General features: G+C 40.1%; 1 protein-coding gene across 2 annotated transcripts in view; it reads left to right on the top strand.

Moving 5' to 3' along the window:
- Positions 1–18,851, top strand: part of LOC125905619 (astrotactin-2-like) — a 431,706-nt gene that overhangs the window by 54,666 nt on the left and 358,189 nt on the right. For both annotated transcript variants that reach the window (XM_049603723.1, XM_049603724.1), the window contains exon 2: positions 10,938–11,125. In XM_049603723.1, coding sequence (XP_049459680.1) covers positions 10,938–11,125 — 188 coding nt within the window. The remainder of the gene's footprint in view (positions 1–10,937; positions 11,126–18,851) is intronic.

Consider the following 18,851-nt stretch of genomic DNA (forward strand, 5'->3'; position numbering starts at 1 on the left):
TAATTCTTTGCAGTGGAGGAATTTGGTCTCTTTTCTGACCATTTACTGCAACTTTGTGTAACAATGCAGTTTTGTATTCTCAGTTTTAGTCATTACGTCCTAGAATCAGCTAATGTTAGCATGGCAAACTCAACTGAAAACAAGTCTGTAAGAGTAACAATTAAATATGTGCATGACTTTTTTTTTTTTAAATTTGTATCATCTGTTTTTTTTTTTTTTTTAGCTTCATGGGGATGGAAATGGTTAGATATGTGTTAATGAATTCATTTGTGCAGGTTAATAACAATTCAATTTGGCTTTTAATGCACATCAAAGAATTCCACCCTTCTCTCTCTTCTTCCAAATGAGCGTAGGTATGGCTCATTGATGGTGAGAAATAAACATGGAACCATTTTTGTGAAACTGAAGCTAGACTGATCATTCCGTGTGTGGGGCCTGTGTAGATAACACTCTTAGATACATTTCCTGGAAAAGAAAAGGGGAAAAAAAAGTCTTGATGCATTTTTAATTGTGTTCATTTTCATTGGTCTTTGTGTGAATGCCAGCTATTTCATTAGTGTTTGTAATGAGACATTAGGGTGGCATTTAGTTGCATGGGTGTTAAATTGGATAGGAGAACCCTGTATGCCTTTTGTAGCTCATCCTAAATTTCCCTAAATATTCCATAGCTCCCATCAGGTCATTTTTAAATGGTAATGGCACAGTTAGCATTTTGGGAATGGGAGGATATGGCATCGAGGCCATTTAGTAGCTAATCAGGGGTGCGTTTTTTCAAGCTGTTTGTTTTGCTGCTGATGAACAGTTCCTGTCAACAGCTGAAAGTAGTGTAAAGGTAAAAAGTGAAAACATGCTGAATTCACCATTGTCACAGGTGACGGAGACGTTTTGAGGCAGAGTTTGAATGTCTAGGAGGTATGCTAATGTTCTTGGACACTTTTGATGAGTGTCAGACTGATAAATCCTCTTCCCCTTTCTGTCTCTGTCTACTTGTCTCCCTCTTTCATATACTCTCACCTCTCCTTTTCTGTCCTTGCTTTCATTTTGGGCTGAGACATTCAGAGCCAATCCATCCTTATTCCCTAATATGAATTATTGAATATTCATCTGCCATCTATAGCATAGCCTGAGCAACGAGATGTGGGGTGCAGTTAGTGGAAGACGCGTGTAACGCAACGTATGTACTGTAATGACAGGCAGCAAAGTGCCTTTAGGGTGCCAACTTTCATCACAGTAAATGTTGATGGCACAGGCTTGTTGCCGAGCTGACAAACTGTCACGGAGCTGTCAGGCTTGCACAATCACTGACTCTGCACCGCTATGATCACCTTTAAACTGATGAGAGTCAACCTTTCAGGAACGCGTGTTGTGTGGGCGGACTGAAGCTTGTCTATGTACAGTTGAGGCCATATATTCAAATGCACCTAGGCTAAAGACATTCAGACGTTTTTTTTTCACAACACTGCGTATTTCATGTAACCATACATTTATTGTGTTAAGCCATTTGGGTGTCTGCTTTATTTCCATTAGAGATCATTTTCAAATAAGTGCCAAGAAAAAATTATTTCAGCTTTTATTTGCTGGAACAGATTTTCAGTGGTTTAAAAACACTGAGTTGACTGTGTCTTTAAACTTCTTCTGATAGGCCAATTGTTATATTTAGAATTGATTGGCCTACCCTTAGAGTTAAAGTCTTTTTGCACTTAATACCTTGGGAAAATTCAAAGCAACTTAGCCAAAACCTCAGAAAAGAATTGTGGCCCTCCACAAGTCTGGTTCCACACTATTATCCCCTTGGGCTGAACGAACCCTGACTTGAAAGGTTTAACTGAACCCCAAAACAACACTAAAATATCTGAGGAAGTTGAAAGCACAAGATACCAATATACTGTATCTAAATCCACTATCAAGAGAGCCCTATATCACTAAGGCCTGTGAATGGAAGAAGCCCCTACAGCAAGACTGGCATGGAAGAGTGAGAATAAAGTTGGTACAGTATCTAATCACCAATACATAGACATTGCCTTTTGGAGGAGAGCCGTGTGGTCAGATGAGACAAAAATTAAACTGTTTGGCCACAACAATCAGTGCCGAGTGTGGGGGAAAGAGGGTTGGCTTTCCTTCCAAATAACACCATCCCAACTGTGAAGCATGGGGGTGGCAGGATTATATCGTGGGGTTGTTTTGCTGGAAATTGGACTGGTACACTCCAGAAAATAGATGCCATCATTAGGAAGGGGGATTATCTGCAAATACTGAAGCACCATCTCAAAACATCAGCTAGAAATTTGAAGCTTGGTGGTAATTGGGTCTTCCAGCAGGACAGTGATCCTATGCATACCGCCAAAGTTGTGACAAAATGGCTCACAGACAAGTTGGAGTGGCCGTCACAAAGCCATCTCCCTAGTTGGAAATAAGGGCATTGAGGATTGAATTGAAGATGTATTCAGGTAATAGGTTCTGGTGATGGACCATTGACACTGAAGTAGATTTTGACTCTGTGGTCTCGCACAATGGCTCATACAATTTTTGAGACATTCTATCTAAATGAGTTCCAGCTGTGATTCAGAAAATACGACCATATCTCAGTAAAATCACCATGGCTACAGTCATAGTGTTAAAGGAATTTTTCCGTCCGTGGTCAATAGAGCATTTCCAGGATTTGTCTCTGTATGACTTCATTACCAGTCTTTTCCTTGTTTTCCTGCATAAGGAACTACCAATTCCTACTATTCAAACACTGATATGTTCGTACAGAAAACATGTAATTAGTTTTTGGATAGACTTTACTTTTAACCAGCAATTCAGCTTGGACAGTCAGATGTGAGACAAAATAAGTTGATTTCACCAAGTTTGGTATTTTCACTACTGCATGCACAATTGCAAAGGCTCATTGCTTCCATCTCAACCAATGGGTAAAACACCCTCTGCCACAGCCATTGGCTCTGGTACTTTATACAAAACTGCAGTTGGTGTGGGCATTTTCCCCCAGTTGCTGCACTGGGCAGCATTGAGCCCGTTACCAGTGCACTTAGAAATTTGGACAAGCAACAGAAAGGTTTTGGTATTTCTGAGGGTTTTCTTGTTTTGTTTTTCTAACTCGTGTTTTCACTTTGTCCTGGCTCCACAATGGTGGAATGAACTCCCAGTTGACATCAGGACAGCAAATACTCTGCACATGTTCCATCACAGACTGAACATTCATCTGTTCTGGCTGGACTGTGGCCAAAAAAATGAAGAAAAAACCCCAAACTTGTTTACTATCTCTTCATGTGTCTTAATGTAGCACTTTAAGTAGGCCAGTGTATTTGATGAAGCTGATGTATGTACATGATTCTCACGATTGAATGCACTTGTTGTAAGCACAAATAATAGACATAGCTGCTGTAATGTCACCCATTGGTTTGCAGACTTTTGAAGCCTCAAGTTCAGCATTTTGGCTGTTGCTATCTTGGTTTTGTGGGCCGTGAAGTGACCATATGTGGGCAAAGGGGCTGACACTATGGAGGATTGAAGGGTTGATCTGACCGGGAAGCTGAGGACACTGTTGGCAGGCAATCTGTCTCTCATAGAGGTCAACCCTTAACTACGCATAACTCTAAGTCTTGATGAATGTAAATGGGTGAATTATATAAAAAATCACCTTGTGTACTGTTGTCATGAATGAGGAAGTTAGCTATAGAGACCAAAACTGTTTTTGCACCAACATGTTTATTTCTGCTGTAAGGTTGGATATTTTAACATGGGTCTCTATGGGGATTGACTGGCTTCTGGAGCCAGCCTCAAGTGGCCATTCAAAGAACTGCAGTTTTTGGCACTTCCACGTTGCTGGTTGGAAGCTGCTTTGGACAAAAGTCTCAACTAAATATATGTAATGTATTGTAAAATGAAAGGCTTCATTGATGAGACAAAAAGCCAATGAAACAGCAAAGCAGTGGAGTAACTGCAGTTCATGAGCTGATATTGATGCTAGCTAGCCCTGCTGGTGACATAGTGACTGGTCTGTAGAGCCAGCTTGCTTTTATCTGCATTAACTGATTGTTTTAGCCACTTGGGGCATGTGTAAATGTGCTGTAAACACAATATTGACATATTATCATTTGATATGGTGAACTTCTTGGGCGTTACATTAGCATTAATTGGGAGTTGTGTTTGTGTCCACTTGATGAGTGTAAGTACAATATCCACTCCCCTTTGTTGCTCTGTTTTGGTCTTCACTCAGGGAAAATGTCAATGACTTGATGCTGATTTCTCTGCTGTTTGATGGTGGACAAGAAGTATACAGTGAGTTTTTAGAATTTGCTTCCTGGGAACAGCTGCTTTTTTCAAAATGAAAGAACCAATAGCAAGATGGCAGTTAGACCAGATCTGTTCAGTATGCCAAAATTAAGTGATGAATATCTGCACAAAGGAAAGCAGATGGGAGAAAGCTCACTATTTTACCACACATTTATGTGTATCGTTGGTTCAGTGAACAGTGCAGCAGTTTGTCGGACACTGTGATCAATGCTTTGCTAATTGGGGTGGCCTGCGTTTAGTGTCAGTGTGCAATTTGTAGCTGCTAACAGTGCAGTTCAAGTTTGATAGAGGTGATATACTAGTTTTAGAAAACACAGCATTGACTTATCTGTAAAAGTCACTAACAGATGTATGGTACTCCTTCGATGTTCCCCTCCACCTGATTCAATTTCACTGATTAGATCCTGAATTGATGCATACAGGTGCCTACGAGTAATACTTAATGCTTTGTGTTTTTGAAGTAGACAGATTTTTCTTTATGCCAGCATGAATTTATGATGCAAATATTCAGGGTCAGGGTTGTCTCCGCTTTGTGGGGGTTACCAGGCCTTCATGTTCTTACTCAGTGTTTGTGGGTAACTTCATCACGTCAAATATCCAACCCTGCGAGACAGTGCTAAATGGAAATTACTCTCACTCAAGGCAAAATCAGAAGAAAAAAACGAGAAAACTAGAGTACAAAATCAAAAATTGAACTCGGCACTTCTAGCCAAACCTTGCAAATGATGACTAAAAGATGAAAGATCTTAAAGGCAAGACAGATAAAAGAAAAGGGATGAAGAAAACACAGTAAGACGCAGAGTGAGCACTTATATGATCATCGGCTCTTGTATTAAGAGTTCTGCTGACATTGAGTGTTCAGTGGATTTCACTTGTATCTTAAGTACCTGCAGGGAGGACTTAGCAAAGAGAAGAAGGCTTTATCAAGGATTTGGGCCAAGCTTTCAATCTTTGTGCCGACTGTTATGCAAACTTTATGAATAGTGAAAAGGGACTAATTCAAGGTTTGCATATTTGTTTTCACAGTATTTCCACCTTGGTTTTATCTTGAGCTCTTCCAGTAATAATGGAAAATGATAGGGCTGCTCCCTAAACGTCAATGATCTGAATAATTAGTGGAGAAGCCCTCGAGTCAAATCAGATTTTTTTCAGTGAAATCATTGCCCTTATTTTTTAGCTGCATCACTTTACACAGAGGAATGCAGGATAACAGCACAGCAGGCTATGAACTTTGTACAAAGTTGAGTCCCGAAATGACCTCATTAAATGCGGAGCAAAACAAATCAGTATGACTAGTTTCACTTTGCCACTCCACCACCATTTGAAACTACTTGTGAAAGTACTTACAACCACCAAATCACTCACTCATTATAGAAAGCCAAAGAAGAGAAAGAAATATTCTAAATGTCAGCAGTATTCAGCAGGAATTCCTGAGGACAAGGTTACAGTGTATTGTACGGTTTTGAGCCAACACATTTACAGTTTTGCTCACAAGGGCCATAAAAATTGTTTACACCTGGTATACTTTACATAACTGATTGTCTGCCTAACTATTTACAAAAAGCTCATGATATATTTTCAATCAGTCCCTTTATTTTATACAGCAATTTTCATTTCATTCTGCAATTCACTTCCTTATGATTTAAAAAAGAAAAAAAAGTTGTAACTGTTACTTATTGTCCTTTATGTGTCAAAGGTAGTTATTTTTGCTTCTAGTTGTGAATGGCAGCATCTTCCAGGGCTAAGAATGAAGCCAACGTGAAGTGCCAAAAAACAGGAGTTCCTCAAATGGCCACTTGAGGCTCGCTCCAAAAGCAAGTCAATGCCAATAGACACCCATGTTACAAAGCTCAACTTTACAGTAGAAATAAACATGTTTACAGCCTGGTACAAACCATCCATCCATCCTCCCATTTTCATCTGCTTAACCGGGGCTGGGTCATGGAGGCAGCAGGCCAAGCAAAGCACCCCAGATGTTCCTCTTCCCAGCAACACTTTCCAGCTGCAGCCACTGTGACGAAATGCCACTTCACCGAGTTTGTGGACTCCTGTTTTCAAGCTTTAAGTTTGTCATTGTGCCCGTTGCCATCCTAGTTTTTTGGAGGCAGAAGTGACCATGTTTGGACAACAGGGTGGAGCTGTGGAGGAATGAGAGGTGAATCTGACTCACATTAAGCCTTACTGGTCTCATGTCTGCTGCCTGCCAAAAACCTGGAGTTCCTCAAATGGCTACTTGAGGCTCGCTCCAAAAGCAAGTCAGTGCCAATTGACACCCATGTTACAAAGCTCAGCTTTACAGTAGAAATAAACATGTTTACAGCCTGGTACAAACCATCCATCCTTCCACTTTCATCTGCTTATCTGGGGCTGGGTCACAGAGGCAGTGGGCCAAGCAAAGCACCCCAGATGTTCCTCTGCCCAGCAACACTTTCCAGCTGTTCCTGGCATTCCCTGGTCAGATGAGATATTTAATCCCTCCAGTGTGGACTTTTATTGACTGAAATCAATGGCTGCTTTCAAGGTCACAAATAAACTGAAAAACTCTATACTGGTACACTGCATAAAGTGGGCAGCAGTGATGTAATGCATTGACTACTTTTAGTTATGGCCAAAACAATGCAAAACCACCACAACGGACCCTTATAGATTCAGATAAATTGATAATTCTGCAAAACCTGTCTCACACTTTTTTGTTAATATAGCAGTTTTGAAAAATATGGCAGCCATAATGTCTTTTTGTCTCTCTTGTGTTGGAGTTTTATGACCACTAACTCATGAAAAAAAGTGCTTCAAATGAGCTGTTTTACCCTGTAAGGATCCAAGCATCATCATGTGTTACGATTTTTCTGGCATTCCTTTGGGTTGTCCTTGGACTGAGTGTTGGAGACACTGCATTGCTGACACCCTTGCTGGGAGCATACTGGCATCAGTCAACACATAGGCTACAGTAGGCAGGTACACACATAGTCAAGCACATACACATTAATAATGTTCCTCCTAATGAATTACTAGCAGACCTTGAGGCCATACACCTATATCCCAGTAATGTCTGGCCAGGTGCCCAATGACAAGCCTCATAGCACAAAAGACAAGGACACACACACATACACCCACACAATCCTTTTGTCTTTAAATAGCATGCTTACTGAGCTTCCTCATCTGCATAACAATTGTACAAAGGTAGGTAACAGCCCTCGAAACTCTATTACTGTCCATCCATCCTGAATGCTTCTGTTACTGCAAGACTCACTTTCCAGTTCTTCACATAAAAATCACTTTTAATTTGGATCAAGCAAAGTGTCAGTGTCGTGCACAGAGTTATTTAAAGCTATCTAAAATGCAAACAAAGCACGTGAGTAAAATTCCAAGGTAAATCTGACAGGAGCTTGGTAAGCTCTGTTTAAAACAGTAACAGATGGCGGGAGGCACCTCACTGTTGGCCGAGCAGACAAAGCTTTATCTACTGTCAAGGTGAAAGGTCAAGCAGTGTGTCTTCAGCCCACAGATTAAACATTAAGAGCTGAATAGCCAGCAGTTATGGCATTTAAGAATTTCACACTCTACAAAATTTTACCATAAGCTGTAGTCAGCAAAAGTATAGAACACCTCAACATTACAGCACAGGAGGGAGGATGTTTAAAGTGTTCTTGCAGAGGGTGTATTAGAATATAAGATAAGATAATGTGTACGTTGTCTTAAAGGTCCAGTGTGTAGGATTTAGGGGATTGGCAAATATCCTCTCCATGGAAGTGTCAACAGAACTGTATACAGCATTTAGAGAAGGAAACCATTAATTCTTCTAAAAGTTGTTCACTGATGCAGGAGCCCAAATTGTTTAACTGCTGTGTATAGAACTGACCAGATTGGCACTGCTTCAGCACTGTGTGGTCCACTCTGTGGCAGGTACAAAAGAGCCACCTGAGTTGGGGTCTTTCATTTTAGCGCATCGTTATGGTTAACACTTGTTTGGGGATAAAACTGTTAAATCGTGCAGCTCTTCTATATTCCAACTGTCATCTGGCCAAATGGGGGTGGCCGTAGCTCAGTCCATAGGGACTTGGGCTGGAAATCGGAGGGTCGCCAGCTCAAGTCCTCATCCGGACCAAATACAGAGTGTGAACTTTTAGCTGCAGAGGTGCCAGTTCTCCTCCTGGGCATTGTCGAGGTGCCTTTGTGCAAGGCATTGAACCCCCAAATGCTCGGGGCACCTGTATCTTGTGCACACCACAAAGTTTCTCGTGCGCATGAAAAAGTACTTCTTGTGGCACATGCCTTGGCTCAGCTGAACATACACCATCAGCCTTAGCTCAGCATGGCATTTTATAAAACGATATGGTATATTTCGTGTTTTCAGTAAAGAGAATAAATCCACTTCCCCTGCCATTCTTTGAGCTGAGCAAAGGCTGATGGTGCGCGTTCAGCTGAGCCAAAGCATGCGCCGCAGGAAGTACTTTCTCGTGCGCACAAGATAGTATCTCTTAGTAGATAGATAGTATATCTTCTTCTTCCTCTTCTTCCTCAAATGGATTAAAACCAAATAGTGAAACAAGGGTTTTTATGAAAGTTAACCTGTCTCTTTTGCCATTTAAGTCAATGGGAAAAAGTCTTTCTGAGCAGCAGAGCCTCACGTTATGGTGTAACTACACTGTTTGGCCACTACAAAAATTGGCTTCAAAGTCCAGCACACTTCCTTTGGCCTTTGTCCTCTCACATGGAGTCCACCATCTTCTATTGGCATGCTGTTTTATAGTAGCCCAGGTCCTTTTTTCCACTATTTTTTTTAATATTAATGACAAAATAACTGATTAATTGAAAACATGGTAATCAGATTAATTAGGAAAATGATAAAGGAAAGCATAAGAAAAATTATTGTAAATTGCATCCCTACAGTAGGGGTAGGGGAAAAAATTGATACAGCATAGTATCGCGATATTTTTGTGTGGCGATATCGTATCGTCCCACAGTGCCAAGTACCAATTTTTCTATTACATAAATTGTTAATATTACAAATACCAGTTAAACTTTAGGTAGCCCATTAGAACAATATAATTAATTGCTTTTTCAGTCCACAAGATACATTTTGCTGCTGCAAAAAAAAAGACTGAAGTGAGATGAACAGATTGAGAACTTTATCTTGTTAGATAAAGAAGATGTTGACAGTTTTCCTTTGGGGACATAATTTACAGTTGAAACAAGGAAATAAATCGCAATATATTGTATCACAATACTTGGCATATGGGAACATATTTAAAATCACAATAATATTGTATTGTGACTTAAGTATTGTGATAATATCATAACGTGCATCGTCTGGTGATTCCCACCGCTATTCTATGGTGCAGTATACTAGTATATTCCCTACATGGGACATTACAGTATGAGGTCTGTACCTTATGAAAGGAGTTCTTTCTTTTTCTGAAGGGGTGTCTGTTCTGCATGCTCCCACCCTGCACCTTAAGGCCCATGGCACTTGTGAGCATAGCGCACATAACCCTCCCCCGCCGCCTGTGTCCTCTGACCCAGAGTCAGCGGGTTAATAACCAGCTGCACCGAAAGCCATTTGTCATTTGCTACCTGCCGCTGATAGGAGATGTCAGCAGATGTCTATGCCCTTGTCACCCAGCCGCATGACAAATACTGTATCAAGCCTCACAATCTGAGGCTCCCTGAAGCTTCTCAGTACTCCTCTACTGAACAACCACTCCCACTTGATAGCGTTAGATTCTTGTGCCATGATCCATATCGAGATAAACTAGTGATCCCCTTGCTCTTTTTCATTTCCTTTACCCATTGCTCCATAAATTGCTATTTTTTTTCCACATCTTTCTCTCTGCTTTGCTTTTAAACGTTTCCTGCTTTCCTTTGATGTTTGATACTTAATGCCAGCACTGGCCTGGAGCTAACGGTATTATATTGGTAGAAAATGTAGAATGATTTATGCAGATAAGAAGAGGACACTGAATGGTGAGACAGCATTTCTACACCTGCTTTGGACATATAAATTGAATCAAGCTCCATAAATCAATTATCCTCCCTTTTGTGGAGTTTTCTGTGCTTGTGTTTCTTCCCTGACAAAAAAAGACAAGTGTAAACAAATGGATATTAACAGGGATAAGCCTTCCCCATCTGTAACTCATTTTGTCTGTAATTGATGTGCTGTATTGATTGTGATGGCTGAAACATTTGCGATGCTTGACACTTACGCATTTCGAATTTTGGGACATTTCTGACTAATACCATGGGCGAAAAAGTTGTCATCATAAAGATTTCATGAAAGGGGCTAAGCAATGCAATGGCTTGACAGTAATTCTTCCCGAGCCCGCTGCACAAATGCACAAAATTATGACAGCCTAAGAAGTCTGTCCGGCTATTCAAGAGTTCAAGGTTTCTAGTTGCAGCAGAGTGTTGGTGTGTGCCGAGACAGAGCATTGCACTGGAATACTAATGCCTAACCAAACAGTCACATTTGAACTTTGGTTTATTCCTCACAGGCTATTTAAATGATTGTTCTTTTTCTTCATTTAGTTTTCCACACAATGAGTTAAGGAAAATGCACTTTACCAGACCATTTAATTGCAAACTTCTCCTGGATTCAATCTTGATCTCACAAACCTTTTTTCCTCTCTTGTTTTTCTCTGCAGAGATGTCGGGTACGGGAGAAGAAATTTCTCAGGTACACTGGAAGCAGCAGTGGTTGGAAAATGGGACACTGTACTTCCACGTGTCCATGACCGAGTCTGAGCTTTTAGCCCAGACAACACAACCCACAGCCCGGGAGCCTGCCCATGCCCTACATGAACACATGCATCTGCTGCACATCTCAGTCATGGTAAGTTATGAGCACCTAATCATAACACATGTGGCTGTGGCTATACATTGAGTAAGAATCAGATCTTCCCTTTTTGTTAGTTGACATATGAATTCTAGAATTCATATGAAGGTCTCACCAGGAAGTGGCACAGCAAATGTCATTCAAGAACCTTGGTGACATAGGGAATACCTGCAGGATACCACTCTAGCTTGCCAGCTAACCGCTTACACGCCAGCTGAAAACACTTTTCGCAATAGGTCCTTGAGCTTCTTTCTAATTTTGTTGTAAAGTGTTGTTTACTTGCCCACAGCATTTTCAGGATTGTACATAATTCAGTTTACTAGAGAGTTATTTGGAGGGGACCGAAAAAGCTTCTCAGTGCAGTTGCTAATTGGAAAATAACTTCACACAGTTTTTTAAAGACATATTTTATACCATTGACTCCTGTCACATAACTGTCTAACTGTCCACTTCAAGGGTCGATATTTTTCAATCTGGACCATATTTTACTATGTTTTTGTGTCTAAGCAATAACTTTTGAAATTGGTTCAATATTGAGTGTCATGGCTGCAGCTGGCAGCATTGAAACAGGCTGCAGTGTGACCACTTGGGGCAATTATGCACCGTCAATTTACGTCCGATTAAAAACTGTTTGTTTTCGCCCCTGACAGATGATTAGAAGTGTCAAACAACAATATGGAAAGGATCCCTACAGAGATAGACCTTTTTGTCAATGAGTAAGATTGTTTTATTTAACCAGAAACAGCCCTGAAATCGCTATCGCTAAATGCTCCAGAATCCAATTAAATAAAACAGTAATGTAACATGTATAGAGCTAGCACATTTTCACATCTAACTGGGTGAATTCAGGGATTATTTCAACCAAACCAGAGCTGTTATTGTTTGGCCAGTGGAGAGACTACCCAAGACAGTTCTTTCTTAGTTTTATTTTGTTTCTGTCAGCTCTAAATTAAGTGTGTTTTATGATGATTGGTTTAGATTAGAGAGTCTGGTGAGTTTGGCAGCAGTGATTTAGGGGCTTTCTCTGGTTAAACAAAAAGCATCTTAATCTTCAAAAATAAGGTCGACCTCTGTAGGGATCCTCTCCATTAGGGTTGTCAGACACTTATAAACAATCTGAGCCTGTCAGTAACAAAAACAAGCACTTCTACTGGACATAAATTGATGGTGCCTAATTGCCCCTAGAGATTACATTGCAGCCTGTTTGGTGGATGCCAGCTGCAGCCTCTCTCTCAATACTGGAGCAATTTCAAAAATTGTTGTTCCCATTAGTCACTTAGACACAAAAGCATGGGAAAATAGGGGCCAGGTTGGAAAATACCAGTGTGAAACTTTAAAAGCGGATGTTTGAATTGGAGTCCCACCACAGACACGTATAGAGGATCTATTTATAGAGGGTAATTTCTGCAAGCTGATGACTGTCTGCCAGAGATGCATGTGTTGATGCACCTAATCTTATGTTATTATTGCTGAGACACCTCAGGGTGATAATGCACTCCAGATAAGTATGGACTTCCTTCCATACTGCATAATGATCGTGGTGATTTTTCACTGTGTTTGTCCTCCCAGCTGGTATTAAGGAAGCACTGGAGTTAGCGGCATTGATACAGTGAGAGGGAAGAGCAATGACTTTGTTGACAAGAAGTCAGGTTAAGATCTTCAAATGTCAAAGCAGTCTGGCGACAGCAGAGCTACAGCTACACAGCTTAAGCACTGATGCACCTCCTGGTGTATTAGTTTGCGCTGATGTGATGCTGTCAGGGTATGGGGGGAGTGTCAACGTTTTAAAGTATGCACTTACAAACTGTTAGCAGTAGAGTAGAGACAGTGATGGCAAGGAGACCTGAGTTTCTTTTATATCCGTTGCTGTGTTCTTGTATGTGTATCAGCAGTGTTTTCATCACCATGCTGTAGCTTTATGACTGTGGTGTATAAGGATTTACTATTGCTTTAAATCTGCTGAGGCTGAAGTACCCTATTAACATACACATGTGCGCACACTACAATGCGGCTGATAACTCACCTCCCACTGTACGTTCTTGTATTCTGCAGCATTCTCTCTACTTTAGACAAGTCTCTGCACTTTGACATCCTGTTTTAATTGGCCATCCTCTCTCTCTGCTTGCATTTTGAAAATGTATTTGGTAACATCATCTCACCTTTATGAATGTCAATACTTTTTCAGTGCTTTATCTCATCTTGGTAGCTTGGTAAATACTCCTCTCCGAGTCTCGTCACATCACCCCTATACTTTCTCCCATATTTTAATAACATAATGATATTTTTATTGTAGTTACATAGATTTCTTTCCAGTACCATCTCTCCTGAGCAAATGGCAAATAAAAGTTGTGATTCTTGAATCCCAAAACTCCCTACTTCTGGTCTCATGTTTTGCACCTATTCAGTTGTTGACTTTTCTGCCTCACCTCTCCTTGCACATCCCACCACCTTCTCTATTTCTGTCTCTCCCCTCTCCTCCGTGCACACCGTCTCCTCACTCTTTCCACCTCCGCATCTCTCCAATACTCTCACCTCTCCTTCTCACGGCCCCACCTCCTCCTCCTCTCGCACCCTCAAAACACTTTTGGTGACACTTCGGTTGAAGGGGTGTGCATAACACCATCACGACTGCGCCACAGAAGCTGACATAAACGTGAATCAAACCCGTGACTTTGACTTACTGTATGTGTGTGTCATTTGGTATATGTCAGTTTCACTCCAAACGGAGATCTTGACAACTTGACATGAGGTGTTTCAGTATTCCAACACTGATTATAAAGTAACACTTTTTAGTATTTATCCTTGCATTCAGCACTTAACATTATAATTATGGTGTTTACTGTAATCACACCATTACATTAAACTATATGTGTATAATAGATTTATGTTAAGTTCTATGTCACCAGTGCCAGGTTCTCACAATTGAAAATCTTTGGAGCAGCACTTTGCACTTAAAATAACACAACAATCATAATGACACAGCCATGATAACAGATATAAACATTCATGAAGCTGAACTTTACTCTGCACCCCAGGACCCTCCTTTTGCTTCTCTCGTGTGACTGTGAAAATAATTATTGGAAAGGTATAAATTATGGGTTTGAGAGACTACTAGATTGACAATCAATTATTTCTAATGGCGGTGACATTTTTTAAACAGTCTGTCTTCACAGCAGACATTTTGACTCATTTGTTATGGTAGAAAAAGCACAGGTAGCATTATTAATGGCTCCGTTCTACTAGGATGTCCTAGTAAACTGTGACGGTGCACCAGGATTCTGAAACCAAAGCAGCTAAACAGGATTCAGCCAGCATTGTATTTATTATTTACACCTGCAATTTGTTTTACTGTGACACAGTGTCAAATTTCCTCCATTAAAAAAAGTTCTTGCCAAAAGTGTAAATCCTTCCTCTGAATATCTGCGTATCATTTTTTGCCTGTGACCTTTATTTTGATTTACAAATACTTTGTGTGTGTCTGTTGGGTTGAAAGTATTTCAAAAAATATCTGCTTTGAAACAGTCACTCACACCTTTGTCTGCTCCTCCAAACTGTCCTCAGTACTCATATATATGTGTATAAATGCTGCTTTAGCTACGACTGGTCTAAAATGCAGCACCAAGTTAATGAAATACTGTAAAAATAAATAAAAACTAAAATGTTGGTTTCTTAACACTGGCTTTTGATTAAACAAATTGATTTTAATAACTGATAAGGCATTTCAGCATGTTTTAACATTTCCATTTTAGGGTGCCCACTAGCTCACCTGGTAGAGCACAGTGGCCACAGGTTTGATTCCAACTTAGCCCTTTACTCTAGAAAGCTGTCCTGTCCAATAAAGGCAAAAGTGCCAAAAAAGAAAAAATCAATTTCAAGATGTCAGATGTCACCTCTTTTATATATTGTCCTATCTCACATGGACAGAGGGGTGGGTGATATAGTGATTATAAATTGTCACAACATGTATTTTAAGCCACAGCCGCATGAGACTGGCTTTGGCATTATGGTTCTCTCGCTCTCTCCTACGGCTCTCACCCTGTCACAGACATGCACACAAAAATAAAGTCTCCCAAACATGAAACACATACACTCCCCCACCAATCCAGACCACTTTCTCAACAGCGATAGTGTGTGAGCAGGAGAGGCGAGTGTTTTTGTATCTGCAGGGCCAGACCACGACTATTTAGTCACATTTTGCGACCATGGAGCACCAGTGTAACTTGCAAATATTATCAACAGGAGAGCTGTCAGTTTGTTTCCATCTCGCAGTGAATAAATCATTTTGTTCAAAGGTGCTGTGGTAACAGTTTAACTTTCTGCTAACTACTAATGGCAACTATTGCCCAAAAGCCTGATGTTCACAGCAAAAATATCAATACTATGAGCCGGGTGCTTCAAAGTAAAAGAACAAGTGCTTACACTTTGATTTATTTAATTTCAACAATACTTTATTGAACTTTACCATAACAGTATTTCATCTAATTTTATTATGACAATAGCTACTTTATTTAGATTTTTTTTTGTAACTGTAGTTCATTTGATAGTGTTTTAATATTAATAATCTACAGTAGTAAAGAGGAGATTACTATATATATATATATATATATATATATATATATATATATATATATATATATATATATTGCATAAAAATATCGTAATATAATTTTTAAGCCATATCGCTCAGCCCTACATGGTTATATAGAAGTTAAATACCAAAAAAAAAAAAAAAAAAAAAAAAATCATTGTGTCACGGACCATTCTCTCAGGGGAAAAAAAATCATTCACCATCCTCCTTCTGTCATCTTGTATACAAATTTGCTTCAAAGCCGTAGACTGATTTTATGTTTGGTAATATGTGTCAAATTTAATTTGACATAATTTAATATATTCTAATATATTTTATATTATCGTTTTGGTGTACCCATTTTGTTCCATATATTTCATTTCCCTGGAACTGCTTCTTTTCTTGGCAGTCGAAGTTGGACTGGCAACTCTAAATTGACCATATGTGAGTGTGAATGTGGTTATCTGTCTATGTGTGTTAGCCCTAGAAACTGGGGACCAGTCCAGGGTGTAGCCTGCCTCTCACTCAATGCCCAGTGGATCCTGGGAGAGGCCCAAGTCTCCTGAGACCCAGAGCAGAACAAACCATCATAGAAGTTTACTGTTTAGTAGTTGTTTTTGCTGCTGGATTTATTAAATCTGGTTTTATTTCAAGAATTATACTAATTAATGATTAGACCTCCCCTCTTTCTCCCTGTCTTGGTTGCGTCCTGCTGTCCTCTGCTCAACCTTCTCTCATACATCTTTATAATTAGACACTGCTGAACTTGTTTCCTTTGTGCCCCTATCCCTCTTATCTTCAATGCATATCCTTGATTAAAGAGCACTAAGGCTTCTCTGCCACAACGTTCTCGTTCCCAACTCGTCAAATACCGTGACCTGGTCAGTGGCCCTACATATCAAAATATGGCTATCTAGAAACCCCTCAAGTGTTTTGGACACTTGGGGATGGTATGTCAGTTCACACTCTTTACCTGCATTATGCCTTTTTAAAAAAAGGAAATGTCCAGTTTCCGCTGGTAATGTCACATGCATACAGTCCCTTTTAAATACAGACTCAAACTAACATAGGTTTACTTTGTCTTTATATGGTTCGTCATGGTTTAGGTTAAAATAAGTATGTTTGTTGCTTATGTAATATGTCACATGACGTGACATACTACGTTAGTTAAAATAACTCAAAATTGACTCGGTTTCACACAGGACACAAGCAGCGGTCTCTTACTGTGTTTGTTTGACCCATTTGAGTGGCGGTGGCTCTGATGGTAGGGCAGGTTGTCCACTAATCGAAACATCAGCAATTTGATCCCGTGCTCCTCCTGTCCGCATGTCAAAGTATCCTTGAGCGAGATACTGAACCCCAAATTGCTCTCGATAGCTGTTCTATCGGTTGCATGTCTATGGTTAGAGTAGCAGGTGGCACCATGTATGGTAGCCTCGACCATTAGCATTTGAATGTGTGTGTGAATGGGTGAATGTGACATGGTGTAAAAGTGCTTTGAGTGGTCAGAAGACTAGAAAGGGGCTATACAAGTGCAGTCCATTTAGCATTTACCATCTATCTCTGCTTCCTTCCAGCCTATACATACTTTTTTGGTCAGTTGCCGGGAACATCTGATTATGATGTGGCCCAATAGGTCTCATACAGAAGCTAAAAGGGTGACTCTTTGCATTGGTATCACACTCCCAGGGCCACTGACCAAGTGTCAGTATATGACAAGTTGGGAGTAAGAACTTCCTTTATTATATTGTAGTAGAGCACAAGAAACAAAATGGGGACCTGCTGATCCAAACTTTGCTCCATAGTAACTTCAATATTATAACAAAAGACCAAACTACATCTTTTTCTGTACAAGTATTGTCGGGCCAAGATGTGACCATCTGTGTGTAATATGTAAATGCTTAACCATCCTTGTATTTTGATTATGGGATTTGTGCTAAGCAAGAGTTTCAAGTGCTATTATATAGTATTTCTTATGTTGATGAAGTCTCATTAAACCATAAGTGCTAAGTGAAGAAACTCTTCAAGAAACTCAAGCAAGGCCAGTTGCCTACAATATAGCGCGTATGATTGCCATGACCTGGATGACCTAGAATCTTCACAGACAGTGTCGTTAAACCTTAAAGGCATATCATAACAATGTGGGTAGTATGTGTAAATGAGCTAACCAACACCTAGATCTTCCTGCTCATCTCTCAGACAGATTTTCACTGGCTCTAGGGCTGTTGCTTGAACTACAAATTGTAATTCTGCATTTTTGTTGCCCACCTCTGTGGACACAAAGAATATAGAAGGGAATAGATCGAGATTCTCTGTCTGTCAAACTGGGACCAAACTCTGTTAACAAGGCAGTGCTGATCAAATATGAATAAGACAGAAACGTATTTTAGTGCACTGTTTGGCTGTTATCAAGAATTTGTGGACAAGAAGTGGGCTAAACATTGCTGATCAATTACAAAGTATGTTCACACTGAGAAGTATTGAAAAATGCAGTGCACTATGAGTACCTGGATGGTGCACTCAAAACATTGTGGAACTATGGACATTTCTCACCCTCAATGGTCGCCATCTTGGCTACGTAACAGAAGGGGGGCACTTTTCAAAATAACCGGCCAAGGACTGTGCGATCGTGAACGTCGCTGCATTGTACAAATTCATGTGTTTTTTGCACTAAGCACCACTATACTGTTGTCGGGTATAAGCCAGCAGTAGGCTATGTTTATTGGGTTAATTTAGCAGTCTGTAATGATTTGGTACCACGAATGATAACGCAAATGCTAATGCAAATGCTAACACTAGTTTGCTAACTAGCTCATTTGTGGTCATCATTTCTGGTGTGGGCACAACGGCCGTGTTTAGTTTGAGACACTACCTTGTCTAAATTTGTGCACTACGCCAATGAGTACATAGTGCACATAGTATACTACATAGAAGTGTACTAAGGGAAGTATGTGATTTGAGACACAGACCAAGACTCTGTTACTGCGTTGTCTATTTCTCGCCTCAGATATTTTCAGAAACATATTTTAGCCTGCAGTTTAACAGCAATTTGAGATTGTTTGTTATCAGCTGGTTGCCATTTGTTTCCTGTGGAAAATGGCCAAGCATACATTATGTCACCCAGCAGTGGGAGTGTTTATTGGTCTTGTGCGGCAC

Source organism: Epinephelus fuscoguttatus, linkage group LG18 (genome assembly GCF_011397635.1).
Source record: "Epinephelus fuscoguttatus linkage group LG18, E.fuscoguttatus.final_Chr_v1".
NCBI classification, from domain to species: Eukaryota; Metazoa; Chordata; class Actinopteri; order Perciformes; family Serranidae; genus Epinephelus; species Epinephelus fuscoguttatus.